The 25474-nt window shown below is 58.4% G+C and overlaps 2 protein-coding genes across 2 annotated transcripts; both read right to left on the bottom strand.

The window, feature by feature from the left end:
* Positions 1 to 690: 690 nt before the first annotated feature.
* On the bottom strand, positions 691 to 9272 carry LOC133346804 (fibronectin type III and SPRY domain-containing protein 2-like). The gene is made up of 13 exons (XM_061558696.1): positions 8845 to 9272; positions 7286 to 7360; positions 6999 to 7094; positions 6262 to 6495; positions 5903 to 5925; positions 5216 to 5343; positions 4207 to 4347; positions 3841 to 3981; positions 3509 to 3677; positions 3263 to 3396; positions 2822 to 2972; positions 2182 to 2337; positions 691 to 1678 (listed from the first exon to the last, which is right to left on the bottom strand). Exons 1-13 carry the CDS (start codon positions 9130 to 9132, stop codon positions 1432 to 1434), a joined length of 1983 nt encoding a protein of 660 aa, XP_061414680.1. The 5' UTR covers positions 9133 to 9272; the 3' UTR covers positions 691 to 1431.
* Positions 9273 to 10555: 1283 nt separating this feature from the next.
* Positions 10556 to 25250, bottom strand: LOC133346803 (guanine nucleotide-binding protein G(q) subunit alpha). Its single transcript, XM_061558695.1, has 7 exons — positions 24879 to 25250; positions 19747 to 19931; positions 18161 to 18315; positions 17940 to 18068; positions 17402 to 17531; positions 16341 to 16494; positions 10556 to 16120 (listed from the first exon to the last, which is right to left on the bottom strand). Exons 1-7 carry the CDS (start codon positions 25024 to 25026, stop codon positions 15930 to 15932), a joined length of 1092 nt encoding a protein of 363 aa, XP_061414679.1. The 5' UTR covers positions 25027 to 25250; the 3' UTR covers positions 10556 to 15929.
* Positions 25251 to 25474: the final 224 nt, after the last annotated feature.

The following is a 25474-nucleotide window of genomic DNA, read 5'->3' as shown; positions in this document are numbered from 1 at the left end:
CGCAACCCACATACTGAGGAGACACCACAATGCGCACTCGACGCGACCCCCAGTGCGAACAGATCGTCTGCACATTGAAGGCAACTCCACATTCGGGACCAGATGCACGCGCCAAACTACCCGTCAAGCAAGACTCCAACAACGAACCTCGCTGCACACACTCAAGCCCCGACTGCACCCCTTCTGGGGCTGCGCTGCCGTCACCACCATCCTAGTGTAATGTGAGGATATATCCGGGTTGCTGATGGATCACACCTCGTTACGATGATTGGCTCTACCGGTCCTGGCCCATAGCCAATGGGGGGAAGTCTAGGGGCGTGGCCCTCACGTAATAGTAAGGTGACATCTGTAAGTAGAGGATTGGATCTGCTGGCTTTAGCCACAGCCAATGGGGGGACGAGTCAGGGGTGCGGTACTGGGAACGTACGATGGAGTCTAGAAGATTCCATAGAGGTTAACCAGGATTGGTGGAAAGGTACCACGTGACCCGGGTATTAAAAGGGGTGGAGACGGCCAACACGTGGTCAGATCTGGAACGAACGGAGGGTGAGGCCACGCTGGAGCGGGGTCCAGGCTGCCACGTGGCCGCGCGCGTCTCTCTCTCTCCCTCTCACGCTGTCTGTCAGCAGCGTGAAGGAGTAAGATGGGAGTGTTGTGAACGAAAGACAAATAAAGACCGGATTCCAGAAGTCACTTCCACGACCTTTATTACACTAGGATCTCACCCAGATCCGGAGTAACGCTGGTAGGAGCGATAGCAGAGTGACACGGAGGCGACTGAGCGCCGGTGGGTGAGCGAGTGAGTACCGGAGAGAGAAGCCAGACTCTGTTGATGGCTGCCCTGCCACGTGTGTTTATTCAGCTCCATTGCCCTGAGCCGGGACCTAAAGTGATCCTGACGTGCGCGACCCCGCGTGTTAACCCCGACCCGGGGGGTGAGCCCCGACAGGACCCCCTGACCTTGTAAGTGAGCACAGCACCGCAGCAAAAGAAATAATATCAGCCTCGTTCAGCCAAGCAACGGGGACAATTGAAATTCGCGTCATCAAACCACGAGTGTGTACACGAATCGACTCACACGCAACGAAGCGGTCGTGCATTCACCACGCGCAACAGTCATGCAGCACAGCGGGCTTGTTGCGGCCCGCACATCCCAACTCCTACATTGCTCCACCCCGTCACGCACACTGCACATTCACACGAAGATCCCCCGGCTTCAGCAGACTGACACGAGGGGATGGGCGGTCAGCATCACGCCCAGCCGCCTTCGTTGCCCCAATAGCAATGTATACACATTGCACCGGGTACTCAAGTAAGTCGATCTAGGGGATGCCCAGAACTGGTTCAGATAATCGTTACTGGTGTTGGCCGTGAGCGAGAATAGAACTCGGGTCGCAGGGTGCCCCCCACACCACATCGCACCCCCCCCCCTCACGCCGCGAATGACGGCACGGGGATCCGCGTGTGCAGCTGGAGGCTGCCGGGCCCCTCGAGGATGAGCGCGGGGCGCGCGGAGCCCGGGCCCCGCAGCACGGGACCCCCCGCCAGCAGCTGGCCCCGCTGGGCGTCGTAGAAGCTCAGGAGGCTCCGCAGGGGGCGATAGAGGATGCCCAGGCGAGTGGGGAGCAGCGACACGAGCAGCTCCTTCACACGGCCTCCCTCCTCCAGCAATTCCAGCCTGTCCCGGGAGGGGGCAGTACACACGGCCACGTCAGTACACGCAGTGCACAACGCACACGCAGTGCCGGATGAAGCGAGTGCGGGGCCTGTAGCATATGTTATAGAGGGTCCCTAAATTAAAAAAACCCATAAATATTAAAACACATAAATGTTGAACTTGCATAGTAAAGTAATTTTAAAAAATCATTTGCTATACGGCCAGGTAATACGACAAATCGCTAACCTTAAAAAGTCGTTCGTAACAGTTGAAAGCAGTATAGTACTATAGTGATACAGCAAGTGCAGAATCACTGAACCGGAATTGACAGCTTGAAAGCATTGAGCGTGGGGCCTTTGAAAGTGCGGGGCCCGTAGCATATGCTACTTTTGCTACTAGGATAATCCAGCACCGCGTACACGCACAGTACACAGAATTCAAACAGTACACTTAGCCGAGTAGCCTACACGCGGTCCATCCAGAATACCCGGCACACGTGAGCACTCGCAGGACACGCGCAGTACCTGCTGGGCTCCCCCGCGTAGCGCAGGAGGCACGAGCCCCCTTCCTTCTCAAGCCCCACGCAAAACCCAGAGGTCGCGTCCACAGACACCTCCCAGTAGAAGGGGGCGCGAGAGGTGGGGGGCGAGGGGGACGCACCCAGCACCGACAGCCAGCAGCTGCGCGCACCGACACAGAGGGACGCACGGCATTGATGACAATGATGGTGGTCATTATTCAAGACCCAATCATCGCACCACCTCCTGGCTTTCACATTCCTCTTCTAAGACACCGATGGGACCATCAATCGCATCAGAACACCAACAGGCCGATGTGCATATCTCCATGAAAGACACAGCCACAGTGGTGCGATCGTGGCCGTGCAACCACCCGACTAATGGACCACAGAGTGAACCCACTGTGGTCTGCACTCCTTCGACGGAGGAGGGGAAAAGCAAAACGACACGAACTCGATCTGCAGAAGCCGTCTCATTGTGGCCAGCAGACCTCGACATTGGTATGGAGCTACTGAACCATATTTCCATACGCAAGAATATAATTACAATGATGATGATGGTGGTGGTAATTATGATGAGTTGACGGTGATTAGGATGATGATGATGATTGCAGGGATGGTGCCGATGAGAGTAGTCCCGCGCGCACCCATCAAACAGCTCTGGGTCTCCATCGCCCTCTTGGGCCCCCGCGTCCCCCGGGTCCCCGGGCTCCCCCGCGGGGCACGTGACGCGGGTCCCGTCCTCAGACACCCGAAGCCTCGGGTGCGCGGTCTCGGGGTCAAGGGTGAAGTGCGCACCTGGGGTGGGAGGGAGGTAAGTGAAGGGAGGAAGAATATTGAGATGGAGGCAGTGACGTTGCTCTCACACGCGGTCCCTCTGTCAGCATATTACAAGATGTTCGCGTTGTCACGTCCTCAATCATTTAAGGCCCTGTCAGTGTGGTGCACGGTGAGGAGGCCGTGTGACGAGGTGTGTGTGTGACCATGACGAGGTGTGATGACGAGGTGTGATGACGAGGTGTGACCATGACGAGGTGTGATGACGAGGTGTGATGACGAGGTGTGACCATGACGAGGTGAGCCGTCACCTTGCGTCTCTATGATGAGCGCGCGGCCGGTGTCACTGGGCCCCGCGGCGTTGAGCGCACGCACGAGGAAGCGGTAGCGCTGTGCGGGACGCAGCGAGACGAGCCGCGAGCAGCCCTGGATGCCCGAGATGGTCCTGCAGAGGGGGCGGCATGAGGTGGGCACGGCGTGAGGGACCCCGCATCCTATCCCTCGCCTGAGCGCCCCAGGCCCTCCCCCATCACCCGCACCACCTCCCCCCCAATCACCTGAGGCCGCTGCCCTCTTCGCCATCGCCGCCCTCGGGGTCTGCGTGGAGCCGCGTGAACTCGAGCGAGAACGAGGAGACGGATCCCACGCCGCGAGACTTCCAGCGGAGCGCGGCGCCATCCGGGCACCACGCACAGTCCCGCTCCACGAACTCGGGGGCCTCGGGGACTGGAGCCACGGGCGGGGGGCACGGGGACAAGACGGGGCGACAGCGGGGGGCACGGGGAGCCGTGGGAGGCTCCTTCGCTGCGCCGCACTACCGCCCAACCCGCGCGTGTCGAGTCGCGTGCGTGTCGAGTCGCGCGCGTGTCGAGTCGCGTGGGGGTCGCACCTGTGTGGTAGACGTGCGCCTCGCTCGCGGCGCTGGCCCCGTGCGGCCCGTGGGCCACCACGTGGACCACGTGCGCCGAGTTGGCCTCGAGCCCCGTCACGACGCAGCTGCAGCACGCGCCGCGCACCCCCACGCTCCGCTCTGCGCTCGCATGCCACGGGGTTGGGGGTCAGACGGGTGCGCAATGCACCTCACCCTGGGCTGAATGTCTCAGGCTCACTCCGCGTAACCCGGCGAGAGCTCTCGAGATCAGGATAGCGGAGTCTCATTGTAGGAGTGACCAGGGGCACCAACATGAGTTCCGCATTGAGGCAAAGAGAAAAAAGTCGTGCGACCCCCCTCGAGCACCCCCCCCCCCCCCGTTACCTGTGGAGTCCGGCCATGCCCCCCGCCAGGTGAGTGTGAAGTGGGTGATGACGTCTCGCGCCCCCACCCCCCACCGCACCGTGAAGCTGCGACTCGTGGCCCCGCCCTCCTCTTGGGGGCCCAGGCGGGGGGCGGAGGGCGCTGCAGGGGGGGGGGGGCTCATTTAACGGAGGAATTTTAAATTCATCACAATCCGGTGGATGAAGAGGTGTGATGAGGTGATGTTTGTCGAGGTGTGTGGTGATGAGTTGTGTGACGATGATGTTTGTCGAGGTGTGTGGTGATGAGTTGTGTGACGATGATGTTTGTCGAGGAGTGTGGTGATGAGTTGTGTGACGATGATGTTTGTCGAGGAGTGTGGTGATGAGTTGTGTGACGATGATGTTTGTCAAGGTGTGTGGTGATGAGTTGTGTGACGATGATGTTTGTCGCGGTGTGTGGTGATGAGTTGTGTGACGATTATGTTTGTCGAGGAGTGTGGTGATGAGTTGTGTGACGATGATGTTTGTCGCGGTGTGTGGTGATGAGTTGTGTGACGATGATGGTTGTCGAGGAGTGGTGATGAGTTGTGTGACGATGATGTTTGTCGAGGAGTGGTGATGAGTTGTGTGACGATGATGTTTGTCGAGGTGTGTGGTGATGAGTTGTGTGACGATGATGTTTGTCGCGGTGTGTGGTGATGAGTTGTGTGACGATGATGTTTGTCGCGGTGTGTGGTGATGAGTTGTGTGACGATGATGTTTGTCGCGGTGTGTGGTGATGAGAGGCGTATTGTGAGTAAGGAGATGTACAATGTCGAGGTGCGTGTGTCATGAGTTGTGTGATGATGAGGTTTGAGGAGGCATGTGTAGACGAGGTGCGTTGGCTGAGGCGTAAGGAGATGTGGAGGTGTGCAAGAAGGCGTGGAGGTATAACGAGGTGTGTGATGATGCGCGAGACGTGAGGAGGAGGTGGTGGAGGAGGTGGAGGTGGTGGAGGAGGAGGAGGTGGAGGTGGTGGAGGCGCCGACCCGCCGTGCAGGTGAGAGCCCGCAGCGCGCGCCGCTCGCGGGAGAACTCGAGGCGGAACTCGAGGAGATCGGCCGAGGTGCGGGGCTGCGGGCTCACGCCCAGGAACGAGCCCACCGCCTCCACGATCCTGCGCCGAGGACAGGACGGCCGACCAAGCCACGGGGGGGGGGGGGGGCGAAGAGAAGAGGGGAGAGTTGGAGACGATGAGGAGAGACGTGGGAGGGGACGAGGGGAGGGGGGGAGACAAGGGGCTGGGAATGCTGTTGGCTACGTACGGTGCTAAAGAAGTTCGACATACAGGACGTACAGGAAATGCATTCATACAACTTACAGATGCAAACTAGATTCGAAGCTTTCGTGGCTGCAGGGATTACTCTTTGGTTCTTTCGGTAAAGTCACGTACAAATAAAATAAATAATAATATAATACGACGTTTGCAACACAAGCAACCATCATCAGGTACACATGAATGAGAAAACAAACCTAGTTAACTTGGAAATGCAATGCAACACAGAGAGATGCATACAGATGTATTATGTTGTATTTCTTTCGCACCGTACCTAACCAACCGTTCTAGAAAAATGAGTACAAAGATTATGCATAAGTACAACATACAGGAGATACACACACGTACACGAGATGCGAGAATTATATAGTGGGGGAAGACGAGGAGGAACAGACCTCACCTGTCATTTATCGCCTCTGCCGACTGAAAAACAAAACAAGACAATCATCAATATCGTCATTTGACATCGTGAACAAAAGCAACATCTCACGCGTTAAGGAGCGAGGCGTGAAGGCCGCTCTCCTTGGCCGGCAGCAGCTTCAGTCGCGGGCCACCCGCGCCCCCTGGCGGGCGAGGCCGGTAGCGCAGCCCCCCCCCACCGCGTTTACCGCTCCACGAGTGACCCAGTGACCCCACACGGCGCGCCAGCGACCACGAATCTCGGCCTCCCCAATCCGCCCGGCTCATCCCATCGGCCCAGAAGTGCCCCCCCCCCCCAACTGTCCTCCAGGGCCCCCCTGCGCCCCCTGGGACCCTCACGAGCAGGAAGGGGACCCGGTCGCGGAGCCTCGCCGCGCGCCTCGCGGCGGCGGCGAGGTCCCGCGAGGCGGCGAGGCCGCGGCCGCACTGCAGCAGCTGCACGTAGAGGCGCTCCGTCTTGAGGCGGCGCTCCTCCTCCAGGAGCCGCGCCAGCCCCGAGTAGCGGTCCAGCAGAGACTCCATGAGTCCCGCGAGGCGCGAGTCGGCGCCCGCCTGCAGCCCCGAGTACGAGTCCTGGAGGATACGGGGCGTGAGATGATGGGTCATGGGGGGGGGGGGGGGGGAAAGAGATGGGCCATGGGGGGGCATTGGGACGCGCACCATGCGATGGGACGCAGTCGGGGCATGGCTTGTCGCCACGATTGAATCTCAGGCGAAGCAGCCGGCATTAATCTCGGCCCGCCGCATCCATATCGCCTTCATTTGCCGTCAACCTGTTCAAATGGTAATAGGAACAGTGTGTTCTGTAATAATCCCGTAGTATACGAGTATAGTAGTAGTAGTAGTAGTGCCTTACGCTGCTTTTTATGTTTAGTTGTCTTTCACCCGCACCTCCGGAGAACACGGCTGGTCACGTGCGACACGAGTTCAACATCCCTACCGCGAACCAACCCAGTCGCGTTCCAGTCGTGGCCATCGCCGTGACTCGAACGACCCTAACGGCAGAAGCCTCGAGGCGCGCCCCCCAGACACCTCGTCGTCCCCCCCCAGCCCCCCAGCCCACGCACGCCACCCACCTCCACTCGGATGAAGATGTCCTCCAGCTCCGCCACGAAACTCTCCACCCGCGCCGCCCTCGCCGCCAGCTGCTCCACGCGCTGCTCCAGCTCCGCCTGGGAGACCAGAGGCGGGGGGGGGGGGGGTCAGCCCCGGGGTGCCGATCCTGGGATCACACTGGGCTCCTTGCGTGTGGTTTCTGGGACTCTTTCTCATATCCCCGTATTTGCACGTCTCCCTTTATCCCCGTGTCTCTCTTTATCCCCGTGTCTCCCCGTGACCTCCGTGACCCGTCTCCCCGCGCTACCTTCATGTCGTGCACCTCCTGGCCGAGGCCGCCCTCCGGCCCCGCTGGGCCCCCCGGGTCACCTCCGCGCGCCACCTGCTCCCCGCGGCACAGGGCCCACCCAGAGACCCTCGGTGGGGCCCAACCACGGCCCAGCCATCACCTGCACACTCGCCTCGTCACCATCCTTACGCGGGCATACTGCAATGACACCACCTCGTCTCCAGTATCATCCCTCATTGTTACCACTCACCTCACCGACCCTCACCTCGTTACTCAAATTCTCACTTTACCTCATCTGCTCCCCTGCATACCATCTTACGTCACCAAATTCACCTCGTCACTCGCCTCCTCAGCCTGTTGCCTCTAGCTATCTTCATTCCCTCCACCCCCTATCCGCCTCACCCACCTCATCATCCACCTCACCACCCACCCACCTCACCACCCACCTCATCACTCACCTCACCACTCACCTCACCACCCACCTCATCACCCACCCAAATAAACCACCCACCTCATCACCCACCCACCTCACCACCCACCTCACCACCCACCTCATCACCCACCCACCTCATCACCCACCCACCTCACCACCCACCTCATCACCCACCCAAATAAACCACCCACCTCATCACCCACCCACCTCACCACCCACCTCATCACCCACCCACCTCATCACCCACCCACCTCACCACCCACCTCACCACCCACCCACCTCACCACCCACCTCATCACCCACCCAAATAAACCACCCACCTCATCACCCACCCACCTCACCACCCACCTCATCACCCACCTCATCACCCACCCACCTCATCACCCACCCACCTCATCACCCACCTCACCACCCACCCACCTCATCACCCACCTCATCACCCACCTCATCACCCTCGCCTTTTTCACGAACCTCACCCCCACGCTCATTCCTCCCCTGATCACCCACCTCACCACCCACCTCACCACCCACCTCACCACCCACCTCACCACCCACCTCACCACCCACCTCATCACCCACCCACCTCACCACCCACCTCACCTCCCACCTCATCACCCACCTCACCTCCCACCTCATCACCCACTCACCACCCACCCACCTCATCACCCACCCACCTCACCACCCACCTCACCACCCACCCACCTCACCACCCACCCACCTCATCACCCACCCACCTCATCACCCACCCACCTCATCACCCACCCACCTCATCACCCACCCACCTCATCACCCACCCACCTCATCACCCACCCACCTCATCACCCACCCACCTCACCACCCACCTCATCACCCACCTCACCACCCACCTCATCACCCACCCACCTCATCACCCACCAACCTCATCACCCACCCACCTCACCACCCACCCACCGCACCACCCACCCACCTCACCACCCACCTCACCACCCACCCACCTCATCACCCACCTCACCACCCACCCACCTCATCACCCACCCACCTCATCACCCACCCACCTCACCACCCATCACCCACCTCACCACCCACCTCACCACCCACCTCATCATCCATCACCCACCTCATCACCCACCTCACCACCCACCTCATCACCCACCTCACCACCCACCTCATCTCTCGTTTGACTCCCAGAGGGGGGCCAACCCGGGGGGGTGCGGGGCCCTCCTGGCCCCCCGCGACCCGCGTGGCCGCCCGTCCCGGGCCCGTCCGAGTTGCTGCCGACGGCGGTGAGCTCCGCCTCGTCAGAGGCGACCTCGTCTCCCACCAGGGTCCCCGACGAGTCTCCCGCATCGTCTCCCCGTGGCCGCTCGCCCGCAGCGACCTCCTCGCCCGAGCTGGGGTCACTCCAGCCGTGGATGCCCGAGGAGCCGAGGGGGTGCCCCCCCTCCTCTTCCATTCTGGCTCGTGTCGTCACGACTGGAGCCGCTCGTCCCGCGTCCCCGACGTGAGGGGGAAGAAGCTGTCAGGACGACGCGACGGCGGCCTCCTCTACCTCTCACCTCCTCTACCTCTCACCTCCTCTACCCCCTCTACTTCTCTCCCCTCTTCTCCCTCTATCTCCTCTCCCCTCTGCCCCGCGTCTCGCTCCTTCTTTAGCTCTTGCCGCTCCGCCCAGGCTCCCTCCCTCTCCCCGCAGCCGCATTCCCAACTCTCGCGGCCGCTATTAATAGAGGTGGGGGGAGCAGGGAGGGAGCCAGGAGAGAGCGGGAGCCATGGGGGGAGCAAAGCGTAACCAGGAGGGAGAGGCACTGGGAGAGGCACTGGGAGCAGGCGGGAAGGAGGATCCATGGCGGTGGGGCGCCGATGCGTGATCTTTATTATCAAACCGTCACGGGCAAGAGAAAATGTAGTGACGTTTACTCAATTTGATTTCCAACGGGAGAGCGACTCTGCGATACTGGTGTAAGGTTCGCGTCTCTCGCCTGTAGCCAGCCGCGTGTTCACGACGAGGTGCGGCTGCTCAAGGCCCCTGGGCGGCAGCTGTCGTCCTATTTCAGCCACCAGCGTGACGCGGCCCTGCAGCCGCACGTTCGCCGCTCCTTGAAGAGATCGCGGTTCAAAACCAGGGTCCGCTCCGTTCAATAGTTACAAGAGTAGGGCATTGTGCCGGCATCATGGCCAATTTGAAAATTCTCTCGCCAATTATGGATTTGGCAAACGCGTCGTCTCTTCCCAATTAACACGGCTTCCAGACAAGTGCTGCCTTCAAGATGCATTCCCTGGCTTGTGCACGCAAGCAGCAACGCAGGCGACTGGGGGCATAACGTGTGGCCTGGTGGAACCGCTCGTCCAGCTCTTGTTGGTGAGATCCGGGAATGTCCCCAGCGGTTTTCTGCCGGGACAAGAAGAAGCAAATCGCGGCCTCCTCCCATGGTAACGACACGAAGGCCTTCTTGTGATGAGCTTCTCACATCTGTTGGGCAGGTGCTGCTTGGGAGCCAATTAAGTGGCTTATCGAAGACAGCGGTTCCCACCAACTGTTGCAGACACTACTATTTTTGGAACAGAACACCATTGTAACTGTAAGGTGGTTGGTGAATAAACACCGCGAGAGGTGACTGTGGTGTCTGCCCACAATGTTGAGAACAGCCGTTGTAAGAGCCATAACCTGCAGCACCACACACCAGACTCTCACACCTCCTCCGTTAAATTTATCGTAGCATTCTCATCAGCACCACCAGTCACACCACCGTTATGACAACCACCGCCTTCCACACGAGACTCGAGGCCACCGCGTCGCGACCGGCGTGGTTGTGCGTTACGACGCTTGGCGACACGACGGCAGGCACATATCTCACTCATGCCCGGAAGGCAACAGATTCTGACAAATCATTTATTCCATGTCTGTGGCTGTACAGTGTAGTAAGTAATACGGGCTATGAGAGTGTAGTTATATAAAGGGGAAGGCGGCCTTCGCGGCCCCAAACACAGCTTACAAAACCACGAGCAGAGCTTCGGCATGCAAGAGATCGACCATCGGCGAGTCACAGGACGTAGAAAAATTACACGTGTCACGAAACATCAACTCAATAAAAACAAAAAATTAAAAGAGAAACGGGAGTTGTGCAGCAAGCACTGGCGTTCGTCTGGTGCATCCCCTCCTCCTCCCCAGCCCACTGCCACCTTGCCCGCGCCGCCGCTGCACACGAGATGTTCGGGTAAGGCCCCCCCCCCCCCCCCCCCCCGTGAGGGGCGCTCGAGGTGGCATGCACGGCACCCGAGCGGCGGGCCGGAGACGCGTGCACGGGACGACACGACGGCCGGGCGAGAGGCACGCGGCCCACCGGGAACACGGCTTGGTCTCACATGGAAGCTTGGCACTTCATCCGAGTTCAAGTATGCGTACACTACTAATGTGAAGATATGCGCAGAGCTCAATTCACCAAACTCAAACGTAGGTTTGGCGAATAATTATGTAGTGTCTCTCACCGAGCAGCAGCAGCAGGGACGGTATCAACCGCCTTGGCCCACCTATCAGCAACTCACCCCCCTCCTCCCTCGTCCACCAATCACAACAGACCCGCGGGGCCGGGGATGCACGCGCCATTTGAGGCTTTGTGGCAACTGGGCTGTAGTTAGAAACCTCCAGTCCCTGGCGCTCCCTGGCGCTCCCTGGAGCCCCCGGTCTAAGAGCCCCTTAGTGTCATGCAGTCTCGGCGAGGCCCCTCAAGTCAAGGCAAGTTTGTTTGTGTAACCAGATGAGAACTCAAGAGACCAGGATGAGTCTTATTTACAAGAGTAAGCTGGGTAATTTGTGCAACAAAACATTTCTGTGAGAATACAATTTGTTTGGCTGTCAGGTGAAGGGTCTCAACGACACAAACCGTGTCAGAATTACATCTCCTCGCGCCAAAATCTATTGCGAATCTAAATATTGGCTGCGGAAAACTTTTTCTTAAATTTACTTTTGATTTTCAGGGGGGCGATTACTCGGCAACACCTACATCCTGCCTCCCGAAGGCGGGAAACCCCCCCACGTAGCGCCCCCTAGGGGTGGTTTGACAATCGGCCTCTGGTCCTGGAGCCCAGTGCCTTCGGATGCAGAGTTTCCGATTACGTGCCTGGGTCGTCCCCCCACCGCGCACGGCCTTGCGCATTCTGACAGCAAGAGACCGTCCACGCCGAGTGAACTCGCCTTGTGGAGACGCGTCGCCCAGAGCCGGTCAACCGAGCTCTGGGGTGGCTCCAATTAGACTTTGCGAGGACCCAGCCGGGCACGGCAACGCACCAGCAGCCACTGCAGTCACCGCAACCACCCCAAGTGGGTTTCCTTTCACGATGCCACTGGCCAGCTGCCACCCTCACCACCACCACCACTACTGACCACCCAACGACCCCCATCGCCACACTCAGCTGGGGATGAGGCCTGTTCCTCTAACAAAGCTAAGCCTGTAGTGTAAAATAAGCACAAGTGAAACCACTGGTGTCTGTCCAACTGTAGCGCACGTTTCGGAGTAAGGAATGCATTCTGCGACGACAGCTGCGGGGGACTGCGGCTGGCGAGTGGAGCCGCCCTCCACTTCGGCTCCGACGCCGCGGACACCCCAAGTCTAAAAAGTCGCCAACATAAAAGCTCTTCATATCAGTTTTTTTTCTGAAACAATACAATATTACCATAACAGATACAGATTAACAATACAACACATTCAGAATTGGCAATTTTGGTAATTAACAAGGCAAATATGGATGGCTGCCATATATAGATATATATACAGTGATGTCTCGGCATTTACCATTGTACTCTATTTACACCACCATCACCACGAGGTCACGGTTTCCGAAAGGTCGGCAGTGGACGGCCACGTCTTCACGTGGGATCTAAGCGGCCACGCGCCAGTCTCATCGCCCGGGCAACCCTCCTAACGCCGGGATGACGGTGAACGAAGAGAGACCGAGAACCCACGAGAGAAAACCAGGAACCATCGGACACCGGGGACCAAATGAAAACCAGGCCCCCCTTGCAATATGGAACCCATGGGAACCAGATCCTCCAACCCACGAGGACGAGGAACCCACCGAAACCGTGACCCCATTAGAACCAGGGGACGTGTAAATGCGGAAACAGCTGCACGTGTGGAGCCGCGGCGAAGCGAGGAGCCTGTAGATGGTAACCGCCAGAACGCCGTCACAACCTCCATGTACAAAACCACTTCTGCACAATACCGCACGTCGCAGACACCGCCAGCAGACAAAGGGGCCACGTGCGCCTCTTGGCCGCACGGAACACCACGTGGCCTGTGATGACTCCCAATGGCCCGGCCTCTTAAAGCGGCCCAGCTGGCCCCCTGTACTTGGCTAGGGCCGGCGCCGCACCTCTGTTATTACTGCAGCTGGTAAGTGCCACTGCCAGTACCGCTTTCCCTCCTGCACTAAACTACAGCGCCACTGCCGGTACCGACCACCGTCAAAGAAGCCGCCGGTAGCGCCGGCTGGTTGTCACGGCCAGCCGGCGGACCCGCACAGCGCCCACATCCCTCTCCGCATGCTGCTGGATGGGAGCCAGTGAAGGCGACGACGGGCTGCTCGGCAAATGACCAAGCCTTCAGAGTTACGACGACACGTTCTGTGTTCAGGGCTCTTCCTCATTTTCTGATATAATGAAAGTCAAAGACTTCTGCTAACAATTATGCAAAACCACCGACTGGTATTACGTCACAATCGGCCAACTCACACGTAAGCAGCTATGGGCGCAAACTCCGAGAGGGGCTCCCTACGGCCTCCGCTTCGTCCCAGCTCAACCCCCCCTCCTCCCCCCAACTACGCCTCACGAGAGCACCCCCACAGCGTGCAGCCACCGTCGAGTCCACTTACTACAGAACTGCTAATCAGTTTAACTACAGCTCTCGCCACCACTACCACCGTGACCGGCGCTGTGCCTTCTCTACGCGACAGCTGGCACGGGAGTGGGACGCCACCCCCCCACCTCGCTGCTACAGCGGTACCAGAGAGAGCCTCCCAGCTCCGCACGCGCCCAGTGGAGCCGGCAGCTCGCACGATCCAATTTGACAACAAAACGATACTATTCACCAACAACATGTTCTCTACGGATGCCTCAGACGGAGTGGGTAAGAGGGACCGAGTCGTGTGGCAGTGGGGGGGGGGGCGGGGGACAAAGTGGGGGGCACGGGGGGGGGGGGCGGCGCTTCGCTCAGCGCAAAAAACAAGTGGCAACCGTTAGTCGTAGACACCGCCGCAGGGCGTTCTAAAATACTCAACATCTTATAGGTGTCAGGAAGGTCGATATTCCTCCGCTACAAAGTTTAAAACATGTCTAAAATGGGAATGAAATCCTCGTCAATCCTGAGCCCCAAATAGACCTCAATTAAATAAGAAATGGAAAGGATCGGACCCTAGTTTTCCTCGAGTGAAGCTGTGCGCGGTCGTGCATGCGGGGCGGTGGAGGCTTTAGTTTCTACGCTTGCGTCCACCAGCACCGCGCAGCACAGCTGCCCTCGCCACACCGGGTCGCGACCCCACCCTGCACCCCCACCCTGCGCCCCCACCCTGTGCCATCGCAGCCGCCCCTCGCCACCCGGTGGCCTGAACCGCACCGCCTCGCAGGTGGAGCGGCGCGCGTCCCACCCCAGCGCCCACTCGACAAACAGCTAGCCCTTGAGGGAGAAATCCTCACCCGTTCGTACCACTCGTCGTCAAGAGGAACACAATCAAATAACTTAAAAACCGCCTTCGCACCAGGCATGGCTATTCACAACAGTACACGTCACTTGCCAAAACAATAACTGAAATTAATGGAAACATAGCATGGCTTGGATACATCGATGAGTTTCTTTACATTTCTTTTCATTCTCTTTTTCTGTGTGTGTGTTTGGATAACACCGAAAAATGTATGACTTTAAAAAAGAGAAGACTCCTCATCATCAACAACAACAAAGAATAATAACGATGTTGTCAGCGAGGGTACAAGATGGAGACAAGGTGACACTGGGGGCGGCAGCAGCGTCTGCCCAACGTGGGTGCATGCGTGTCGGTGCGTACGTGCGTACGTACGCTCCGACACGTGTGCGCCCGCACTGGGACGCATGTCATCACGTGTGCACGCACACACACAATGGTCTATGTACCAGCGAAAGCACGCATGAAGCTTACGTTCCGGCACATGCGCGCACGTACGCAATCGTGCACGCACCACGGCAGGTGCGCGCATCAATGTGTGCACAAATATGAACACAGCGATGCATACACGCCCTAAGCCAAGTGCACTCTCCTCCCAACGAGTACACACACACAACGCACACAGTCACCAGAACAAATTATCCAAACCGTAACGGGAACTTGCACCGGTGCACACATTCTCACAGCCGCACGTTAGCCACATTCACCAATTCCAACAGCCGCACTTGAGCAGCCACGCACCTGCAACCCACGCTTACACACGCTCACGTTGACACACGCACACCCCGACACAGGTACATACGCAAGCACGGAAAAACAGACGCGGGTGCACGCACTCACGCCGAGCCACGTGTGCGCGCACACACGTGCATACCCACATACACCGTAGAAATTACCCACTAAAAATCGTTAATACTGTACGTCACCACGGTATAATATAACGTAGCGCGCCACGGTTTTAATAGAATTGTAACAAATGTATACGATTGATACCCCAACAACCCCCACAACCCTGCCCCTCCCATAAGCAGTGGAAATGCTCCCAATGTCACGTACACAACGAGCACACACGCGCGCACACAGACACACGCGCGCGCGGGGCCGCGTTGAGGCGGTGGTGGGGCACGCCGGGTCCCTCCTGGGGCCCCGGCACTGGGGGCCTTGGTGTTGGGGGTTCTATCCGTGCACAGGGGCCCCCGAGCAACAAGGGGAGGGCTCCATACGTGCCGCAGGTCGGCCTACCTGTGGGGGGACGGGGCTCGGTCCCCAGTGAGTGCAGCCACTGGAGGGGGGCATGGGGGCAGCGAGCACGCACGCATGCAAGGGGGGTGGGGGGGGGCAGAGAGGATGGGCGGGTGGGGGGAGGCGAAAACGCGAAATTTTAAATCGAAGGAATCAAAACCACGCAGACGCATGGCCGTATGCAGACATTCGCTCGACCGGTACACCTCCACCAGAACCGGCGCCCCACCCACCCTCCCACCCACCCGCCCACGACTGCCGCTACGCCCACAGCGCCACCCCGACCGCTCCCCCGGCCGATCCCCCGGCGGGCCCTCCTCACACCAGGTTGTACTCCTTGAGGTTGAGCTGCAGGATGGTGTCCTTGACGGCGGCGAAGACGAAGCGGATGTTCTCCGTATCGGTGGCGCAGGTGAAGTGCGAGTAGATGATCTTGTCACTGTCGGGGTTCAGGTCGACGAACATCTTAAGGATGAATTCGCGCGCAGCCTGCGCATCCCTCTGTGGGCCTGCGGACAAAGTAAGTTGGGGGGGGTGGCAGGGGGAGGGAGAAGGTAGGCCCTCACGGCGTGCCAGAACACGTGCGAGTGTGGACATGCATGCGGGTGCGTGCCGTCCAGGCATATTTGTCTTTGTACGTGGGGGTGGGGCGTGACACGGTGGTGCACGCAGGCGGGAGCGCAGTCGTGTGCTGGTGGTGTGGGTGCGGGCACGTGTGTGTTGCCTCACCTTCAAACTCTGGGAAATAGTCCACGAGGTGAGAATACATGATCTTCTCCTCCAGCAGATCCTTCTTGTTGAGGAAGAGGATGACAGAGGAGCTGTGAAACCACGGGTAGGTGATGATCGTCCGGAAGAGTGCCTTGCTCTCCTCCATGCGGTTCTGTGGCACAGAGAGACACCCACGCACCGATAAGCAAGGTTGGCTACGTATGGTTAGCGACGTACGGTGCCAAAATAACAAAAATATACACGCTTCCCACGTGTGCGCTCGAACACACGCAAGTACGCATGGGTACACGTGCACACAGGCAGATGCTCTCGCATAGGTTACGCGCTCTCACGTACGCAGGTGCACAAAGAGCACGCTCACGCGTGCACACTTACACTCCAGCACACATGAAGCACAAATAACACTCATGCAAATGGGTACATGCACACATGGATACAAAGCTGGAATCCAATGTTAAGGTCTGCTGGCCTCGACGAACACGGCTTTAGGAGAGCTTTTGTGTCGTTTTGCTATTCCTCCTCTACAGACTAGAGTGGTGTAGTATATGATCCACCGTTTGGGTTGCATGGTCTCGTCTTTATTTTTCCATGTGCACATCTGATGCACTTCATGTTTACATCAGTGTTTGAGGAATGTCAAAACCAGGAGGTGCGATGTTTGGGTCTCGGATGAGATGTCCAGAATAAATATCCGCATTGTTCCAATCCATTCGCCAGCAGCGTTCTTCCTGATCTGGGAGAGATTCTAGGATGGTGACAGTTTGATCCAAGAAGGGCAAGTGCTGTTAGGGAGCAGCATGGCATATGAGGGGGTGGGTGGAAAGCACCACATTCGGTCGCCTTTGTCTCCGCATTGCTGTTGTTTACACCCTGCACCAGGTACTCGTGTAAGGCTCAGTCGACCTAGCGGAGGCCCAGGACCAGGTAAGATATGTCACTGATGTTGGCCGTGAGCAGGTATCGGAGCCGAGCGCGAACCTCCGCACTCTCTGCACTATTTCCCGCACCTCCCATTAGCACCTCCGAAGTTCAACAGACATACATTGTCTGCTACTCACCTCATTGTCAGACTCGGCGAGCACCTGGTCGTACTCGCTCAGTGCCACCAGGAACATGATGGACGTCACGTTCTCAAAGCAGTGGATCCACTTCCTGCGCTCCGACCGCTGGCCCCCCACATCCACCATCCTGCACGCATGCGACATTGGGGGGGCTCCGTCACTCTGCTCACGCTCACCCCAGCACAAGCCCCCAGCACAAGCCCCCAGCACAAGCCCCCAGCACAAGCCCCCAGCACAAGCCCCCAGCACAAGCCCCCAGCACAAGCCCCCAGCACAAGCCCCCAGCACAAGCCCCAATCCCGGAAATCCCTCCTGGAGGTGGACGGCACAATGGTCTGTAGGGCCGAGCTGCCTCAGCAGTGTCATACATGCCGAGGCATCTCTTTAGGAGAGTATCCTGTAGGCATGTGTGCGTGGGTCTGTGGGTGAGCATGTGGGTGTGCTCATGCGCCGTGGCGGCCTTCATGGTCGAGTGTGGAAGTAAGTATGATGGTGAGCTTGTGCGAGGAGCGTGTGGTGAGCAAGTGCTCGCTACCTGAAGATTATATTCTCCAGGTCGAAGGGATACTCGATGATGCCGGTGGTGGGGACGCGCACACGCAACACGTCTTGCTGGGTCGGCAAGTAGTTGGGCCCCGAGATGCGGTCAATCGCGCTTAGGTAACTGTGGAAACAAGACAGGGTGGTACTCGGCAAGGCCTTTGAACCGCGGCGGTGGGTGCGGCACGGCCAGGAACGAAATACGGCGACACTCACTATTTGGTCGAGTCTGAGAGCTGGTACTCGCGCCGGCGGTCGTAGCACTCCTCGATGCCGGGGTCGTCCCAGAGGCAGCGCACGGCCTCCACATACGGCTTATCGAAGGAGCACACCTTCTCGATGTCCACCTCCCTCACCAGCTGCGCATGTTCCTGCCAGAGGAGGAGGACGTAAGCATGAGTTCAGGCCGAGACAATGGCTGCCGAGACAATGGCTGCCAAGCCTTCAAGACGTCATCGTGGCCAAAGCCGCTGGTACTACAGCCACGCGTCGCGACCAACGCTTTCTCTATTCGCTGGCTGATCTCGCAGCTGCTGCATAGGAAACACACGACCTCCAACATCCGCCCTGACAGTCTCCCACCAACTGCTCTTACGCCTTCTCCTTGGACTCGTGGAGACCACTTCAGGGTTCGTCTCAACAATCGGCCTTCCCCCATCCTGTAAAAAGTAAGTATACAGGGCAAGTATTTTTGCTGTACAAAATCCTGCCATGTTCTCTTCCGGACTTGTACATTGCTTATCCTGTCTTCTTATGAAATTCTTACCATCTTTTTCAGGTAGCAAGCCATACCCGAGTTCCCCAACCCCCACCGCCTACGGCAGGGCTTGCAAAGAAAAGCATTTCAATACAAAACACCGTCTGCACTTAAAATAGCAAATTAAGCTCCCATTACCATATCCCTCTGCCAACTAAACATGGCTCCTTGCAGCACAGATAGCCTTGCACAGTCACTCTCCTTTACGGTGCCCAGGAAAACGCGAGCATGGCCATCAGTGAGCGTCTCCTCAAGCACGATGATGCACGGGCCAACAAAGTCACACGACATGTACAGATGTACGTGCAGCTGAGCCACACAGGCTTACAGGTATGAAAACGTACAAGTATACAAGGTTACAGACGTATAAACTACCGGGTGTAAAGGTTTGCATGCATCAGGTGAGCAGTCAGCTGCATGACACATCAGCGCACGTCGTGCGCCAACCCACGGCCGAACGCCGACTGTCTACGCAATGGCAGCCATCGGCACAATTGACCCGGTGCTCACCCCCTTCCGTCGGCTAAAACACACATCGATAGCCGCGTGCACGGATGCCTGTAAACGGCTCAAGATCAACATAAGCACCACCGCTTCCCCACCCTCCCCGCCCCTTGTGGTGAAAGCAGCCTTCCCGTCTCGGTGCACCACGTCCCCTGGGTGTGAAGGCCAGCTTGGGCCCGGCGTCTCAACAAAAATAAACGAACCGCAGGGAGACGCATAAAAACGCAGGGGTTGTGAAGCCGCGTGCGCAGCAAGTGAAGACACCGGCAGGAACATCTAACCCGGAGGTGCTGGGCGCGCCCAAGTGCATGACCCTTGCTGGCAGGGGGTCATCTGCCCCGGGGGACGTTTCACATCAAACGCGCACGCAGGTACAAGGCGGACCGACACGCGATACGACGGCGCTCAGAGCTGACCGGCGCACCAGGGTCAGCAGCGCCGTGCGTACGCAGCACGTACGCAAAGGTCACGTTCAGAGCCGCTCATCGCCAGAGATGCAAAGGCAGGTACGCTTGTGTCCCCGCCCCCTCGCGCGGCGTACCTTGTTGTACTCGTAGGTGTAGGGAATCTTGAGGGTCTCCATGGCGCGGCACATGGCCTGCATGGCGATGAAGATGTTTTGGTAGACGAGCTTGATGAAGCCGCGCCGGTCTTCCTCCGTGTAGCCCGAGCCGTGGATGATGCGCATCTGCTTGATGAAGGTGCTCTTGCCACTCTCGCCGGTGCCTGTAAGGAAAGCACAAGCTCCTGTCAGCGCGTACAGGTGTACGGGCGTACGTACAGGTGTACATTCAGGTGAAGAGCCACACAGGGTTACAGACGGACTGATGGCCAAGTTTGCAGGAGGAGATGCATAGGTGTACAAGCACAGGTTTACAAGTCTACAGGCTTTTTGGCAGACACATGTACAGATGTGACAGGCTTGCAGGGGTACATTCATATTAGAGTACAAGCAGGCGTAGAGTTGTACAGGTATAGTGACATATATCATCATCCAAAACCAATCCACTACAGGATGGGTGAACATAACTTAGACACCGAAATGTACAAGTGTACAGTTGTACAAATTCATGACCATAAGACATACAAGCACACTCCGTAGAAACCTCGGCACCCCACATCAAGACAAAACCACTTGCGGTTGGCTCAACCACAAAGACAGGGGCAGGAGCAGCATTCAGCCCTGCACATCTCACCAGACATGAAACCCCTGCCTTGAATACTGCACGGGTCACACAGGTGTACTCATGTACAGGTATACAGGCGTACACACCTTCCCCCGCACCTGCGATTAGCATGGATGGCTACGTACGATGCCAAGAACTTCAACATACATACATGTGCGCACACACCACCAAGAGCAGCACCAACACAAACCACACCCACACGTCACGAGGTGCAGTGGTCACCCACAATTCAAGTTGATTTTGTGTAACCAGGTTAGAACTCAAGACACATCATTTGCAAAAGTGAGCAGGGTCATTAAAAAGAGAAAATAGCATGAAAACAGAGTATAGCAACGAAGCAAATAGAACTGAGAAAAAACAGCCAAATAATTAAGGCAGAGGCAATCAACGATACACCACAGCGTAGGACGAAATCTGCGGCGTTGGTGGCTGCTGCTAAATTTGAGATGCGGTGGGGTCCAGGTGTGGGCCCTGGGTGCGGCGAGGCCACGGTGTACCATACCCCCCCCCCCAACCGAGGGAGCCACGGTGCTGGGCCTCATCCTCGACCACGCGGGCGCGAGTGGTGCCGTGGAACAGTTTAGTTCATTGTGAGGAACCCAGGAGAGGCGTCCCGCCGGCCCGTCGTGCCGTGGGAAACCCTCCAAAAACAGCCGGCGGCAGGAATCCAGCGCACAGGGCTGCCTTGTATGGGAAGGGGCCCCCCTCCCCCACGGCCTTGGCCAGGGACCCAGACTTGGCCCGCCCTCCCAGAGTGAATCCACGCAGCAGCAACGGCAGTGCTTCTTGTGCAAAACCTGTGGACACTGACCAGTCCAGCTCAAGGCATCCCGCTCACAGGTGCTGCCCCCAGATCGCCTCCCACATCTTTCCCAGCAGCAAGTGCTGGAAATGTAAATGCACAAGTCCCAGTACAAGACCTATTCAGACAGCCCTTGTTAACTGGCACTCACCCACACACTCACGTACACTCACACAAACTCTTTCACCTTGACTTCACACACTCTCAAACACAGCCTCTATCGCACCCTCACACAAACACTCACCATCACTTCGACAATCACTCTCACTGCCGTTTCCCCTCTGCCTAACATTGTGGTATAGGAATAGGAACCATTATGAAAAGTACCGGGAAATGTGTCTGGTGTTCTGAGAAGTGCTCATTTGGCTTACTATTTTATACAATGCATTTCCACCACAAATTTGCACACATTTCACAGGCGTTTCAAGCTATATTTTCCTTTAGCATTTGAACTGTGGCTGTGAGAATTCTCTTAAAGGCAAACCAATCGCCCTTATATTAACAAACCACGCCCAGGTGTGTCCGCTTCCAGAATCACTAGGTGGTGTCAGTCAAAAGGAGGACCTGGCATTCTAATACTTCCGTTGGAGCTGCGTGGATTTCTATTTGTACCGGCATCGTTTGGATCGGAGCGAGGAGGGACACGGAGTCCACCCCCGAGAGCGAGCGCTGGCGTGTAAATACGGGCGGGCAGCCCACTCCCTTCGGTGTCTCTGCTTTCCTGTCCCACAAAGACACAACGATGCAGACGGTGCTGCCTCCCATTGCATTCTTCCTCCGCTGCAAACACAACGCAAAGTAATGAATTTACAGGCCTGCGTGCGTTCGTGGGGGGGCACTGCCCACCACACTAACTCTTGACGAAGTCGAATGGAGGTGCAGGGTAGGACCCCCCCACCCACCCTCTGCGAAGTGGAGGGCCACGGGGTAGATTACGAGGCCATGGCGCGATAACAGGGCGTGGGCAAAGCGCCACCGAGCCACGCCACGGCACTGGAGCGCAAGCGGAGCACAGACACCACCATCCCTTTACAACTTCTCGCAATAAACGCGATGCGTACCGCCCACGGTCAAAGTGCCTTGTACCGTCGAGGGCAGGAGGGCGAAGGTGCTGCACGTTAGCTTCCCCCCACCCACACACTGAACTATCCACCCACCCACCTACACACCGAACCATCCACCCACCCATCTACACACCGAACCATCCACCCACGCACCTACACACCGAACCATCCACCCACCCACACACCGAACCATCCACCCACCCATCTACACACCGAACCATCCACCCACAAACCTACACACCGACGCATCCACACACCGAACCATCCACCCACCCACCTACACACCGAACCATCCACCCACCCACCTACACACCGAGCCATCCACCCACCCACCTACACACCGAGCCATCCACCCACCCACCTACACACCGAGCCATCCACCCACACACCATACACACAGAACCATCCAACCACCCACCCACACACCGAACCACCCACCCACACACCTACACACCGAACCATCCACCCACACACCGAACCACCCACCCACCCATCTACACACCGAACCATCCACCCACAAACCTACACACCGACGCATCCACACACCGAACCATCCACCCACCCACCTACACACCGAACCATCCACCCACCCACCTACACACCGAGCCATCCACCCACCCACCTACACACCGAGCCATCCACCCACACACCATACACACAGAACCATCCAACCACCCACCCACACACCGAACCACCCACCCACACACCTACACACCGAACCATCCACCCACACACCGAACCACCCACCCACACACCTACACACCGAACCATCCACCCACACACCGAACCATCCACCCACACACCCACACACCGAACCATCCACCCACCCATCTACACACCGAACCATCCACCCACACACCTACACTCCGAACCATCCACCCACGCACCTACACACCAAACCATCCACCCACCCACCTACACACCGAACCATCCACCCACAAACCTACACACCGACGCATCCACACACCGAACCATCCACCCACCCACCTACACACCGAGCCATCCACCCACCCACCTACACACCAAGCCATCCACCCACCCACCTACACACCGAGCCATCCACCCACCCACACACCGAAACATCCACCCACACACCTACACACAGAACCATCCAACCACCCACCCACACACCGAACCACCCACCCACACACCTACACACCGAACCATCCACCCACACACCTACACACCGAACCATCCACCCACACACCTACACACCGAACCATCCACCCACCCACCTACACACCGAACCATCCACCCACCCACCTACACACCGAACCATCCACCCACACACCTACACACAGAACCATCCACCCACACACCTACACACCGAACCATCCACCCACCCACCTACACACCGAACCATCCACCCACCCACCCACCTACACACCGAACCATCCACCCACCCACCTACACAACGAACCATCCACCCACACACCTACACAACGAACCATCCACCCACACACCTACACACCGAACCATCCACCCACACATCTACACACCGAACCATCCACCCACACACCTACACAGCGAACCATCCAGACACCCAGCCAGGTATACAACCAGTCGCTCAGCCAGGCCAGGTATCCAGCCACCTACCTGCCCAGCCAGCCAGGTGCCCAGCCAGTCACCTAAATAGATCACACCAACTACCCAGTCAACTAAAGGATATGTTAAAAAGAGCTTTATAACTCATCGGATTCCTCCAGTATAAATATTCTGATACCCATTTGGCAATCCAGATAACCACCTCGCAACTCACCCAGTCAACTATCCAACCGGCTAACCAGCTAAGAAGCACCCAGAAACGCACTCATCCAGTCAACCACCTACCTGCTGAGCCAACCAACCATACAGCGGCGACACATCTAACGAATTGTATTAGCCAGCCACCTAGCTTCCATTCGCGTTCAGACGTTTCATTATCCAGCCAGCCAAACAATGACAGCAATACGCAAAGCAAGCGAGCCACGCAGTCACCCAAACAACAAGCCCAACCTCTACCCACCCAACCAGATGCAAACAAAACCAGCCTGCTACCCAGCCACGAACCCATCCATACACCCCCAATCCCGTACTAAGCTTCGGGGTCCTTCATGAGGATAAACCTGGTCCCACGGGGAGGAAGCCCCGACACTGCCCTGTAACGTCCCATGCAGAGACATGAACCGAGGCACGACAGCCTCGGAACACGGGATGAGGACCAATCCAGGCAAACTCAGGACCTCGGGCAAAGAGAGAGAGAACCCAAAGAGAGAGAGAGAGGGAGGCCAATGGTAAATGGGGTCCGAAAGCCCCAAGACGCGGGGAGAGGGCACCCCCCCAGACGCTCCACGCAACCCCCGGGCCGGGCGGGGCAGACGCCTGAGAAGCGCTACACGCCGGGGTCTGCGCGGCCATGGCGGCCACATCCTCATCGACGCCAAACAAATCCCCGGCCCTGGACTTTGGCTACGTCGGGGGCAAAAGGCAGCGCTCGGGGGCTGCGCTCGGGGGCTGCGGGTTGGGGGGGGGCGCCGAATCCATCCGAGCGCCGCCGCGGAGGCCCGGGGCCCCGGGGCGGCGGCGGCTTCACCAAACCCCCCCACCCCCCGCATCCTCCCCGCACCCCCGTCTCGCTCACCGAGCAGCAGCAGCTTGAGCTCGCGGCGCGCATCCCTCTTGTCCCGCCGCAGCTGCCGCTCGATCTCGGCGTTGATTCGCTTGGCCTCCTTCTGCTCCTCGCTCAGGCAGCACGCCATCATCGCCCCCGCCGCTCCCCGCACGGGCATCACCCGCGCGGCGGAGGCGCGCCGCGGGCTCGCGGACTCCCGCCGCGGATCTCTCGGGGAGACCGGGAGGCAGGCAGAGACGCGAGGCCGAGGAGGAGACGGACGCGAGAGGGGGACGCGGCTCCTCGCTCCCGGCGGGTGGCGCCTCCGTCTCCCTCCTCCTCCTCCTGGTCGCGGCGGCGGCGGAGCGGGAGGCAATATGGCGGCGCGCTCGATTCCCTAGCGCGGACGCGCGCCCCCCCCCCGGGGGGCCCAGCGCGCGCGCCCATTGGTTCAAGCGAGACCGCGTGACGCGTGTGGCCACGCCTCCATTTCTATGCTGGAGGATGGGGGCGGGGCCGCGCGCAACGCCGCGGTCACGTGAGGGCGCGCGGGACCAATGGGCGCCCGAATGCTCGGGAGGGGGGGGGGCTGGGCGGCGCGCGTCTGAGCTGGGAAATATGAAGCG

The sequence above is a fragment of the Lethenteron reissneri genome, chromosome 24, assembly GCF_015708825.2.
Source record: "Lethenteron reissneri isolate LAM-NWPU_2019-01 chromosome 24, ASM1570882v1, whole genome shotgun sequence".
Classification (NCBI taxonomy): Eukaryota; Metazoa; Chordata; class Hyperoartia; order Petromyzontiformes; family Petromyzontidae; genus Lethenteron; species Lethenteron reissneri.
The sequence above is the reverse complement of the archived record's forward strand: the minus strand, read 5'-3'. Positions and strand labels throughout refer to the sequence as shown.

Coding starts and splice junctions, on each gene's coding strand:
- LOC133346803 (XM_061558695.1), bottom strand. CDS start 25,026: ATGCCCGTGCGGGGAGCGGCGGGGGCGATGATGGCGTGCTGCCTGAGC. Junction 17,532..17,939: donor CTGGAGAATATAATCTTCAG/GTAGCGAGCACT, acceptor GCATGCGTGCAG/GATGGTGGATGTGGGGGGCC. Junction 16,121..16,340: donor CTATTTCCCAGAGTTTGAAG/GTGAGGCAACAC, acceptor CTTTGTCCGCAG/GCCCACAGAGGGATGCGCAG.
- LOC133346804 (XM_061558696.1), bottom strand. CDS start 9,132: ATGGAAGAGGAGGGGGGGCACCCCCTCGGCTCCTCGGGCATCCACGGC. Junction 5,344..5,902: donor GCAGAGGCGATAAATGACAG/GTGAGGTCTGTT, acceptor TCCTCGGCGCAG/GATCGTGGAGGCGGTGGGCT. Junction 3,982..4,206: donor GGCATGGCCGGACTCCACAG/GTAACGGGGGGG, acceptor ATGCGAGCGCAG/AGCGGAGCGTGGGGGTGCGC.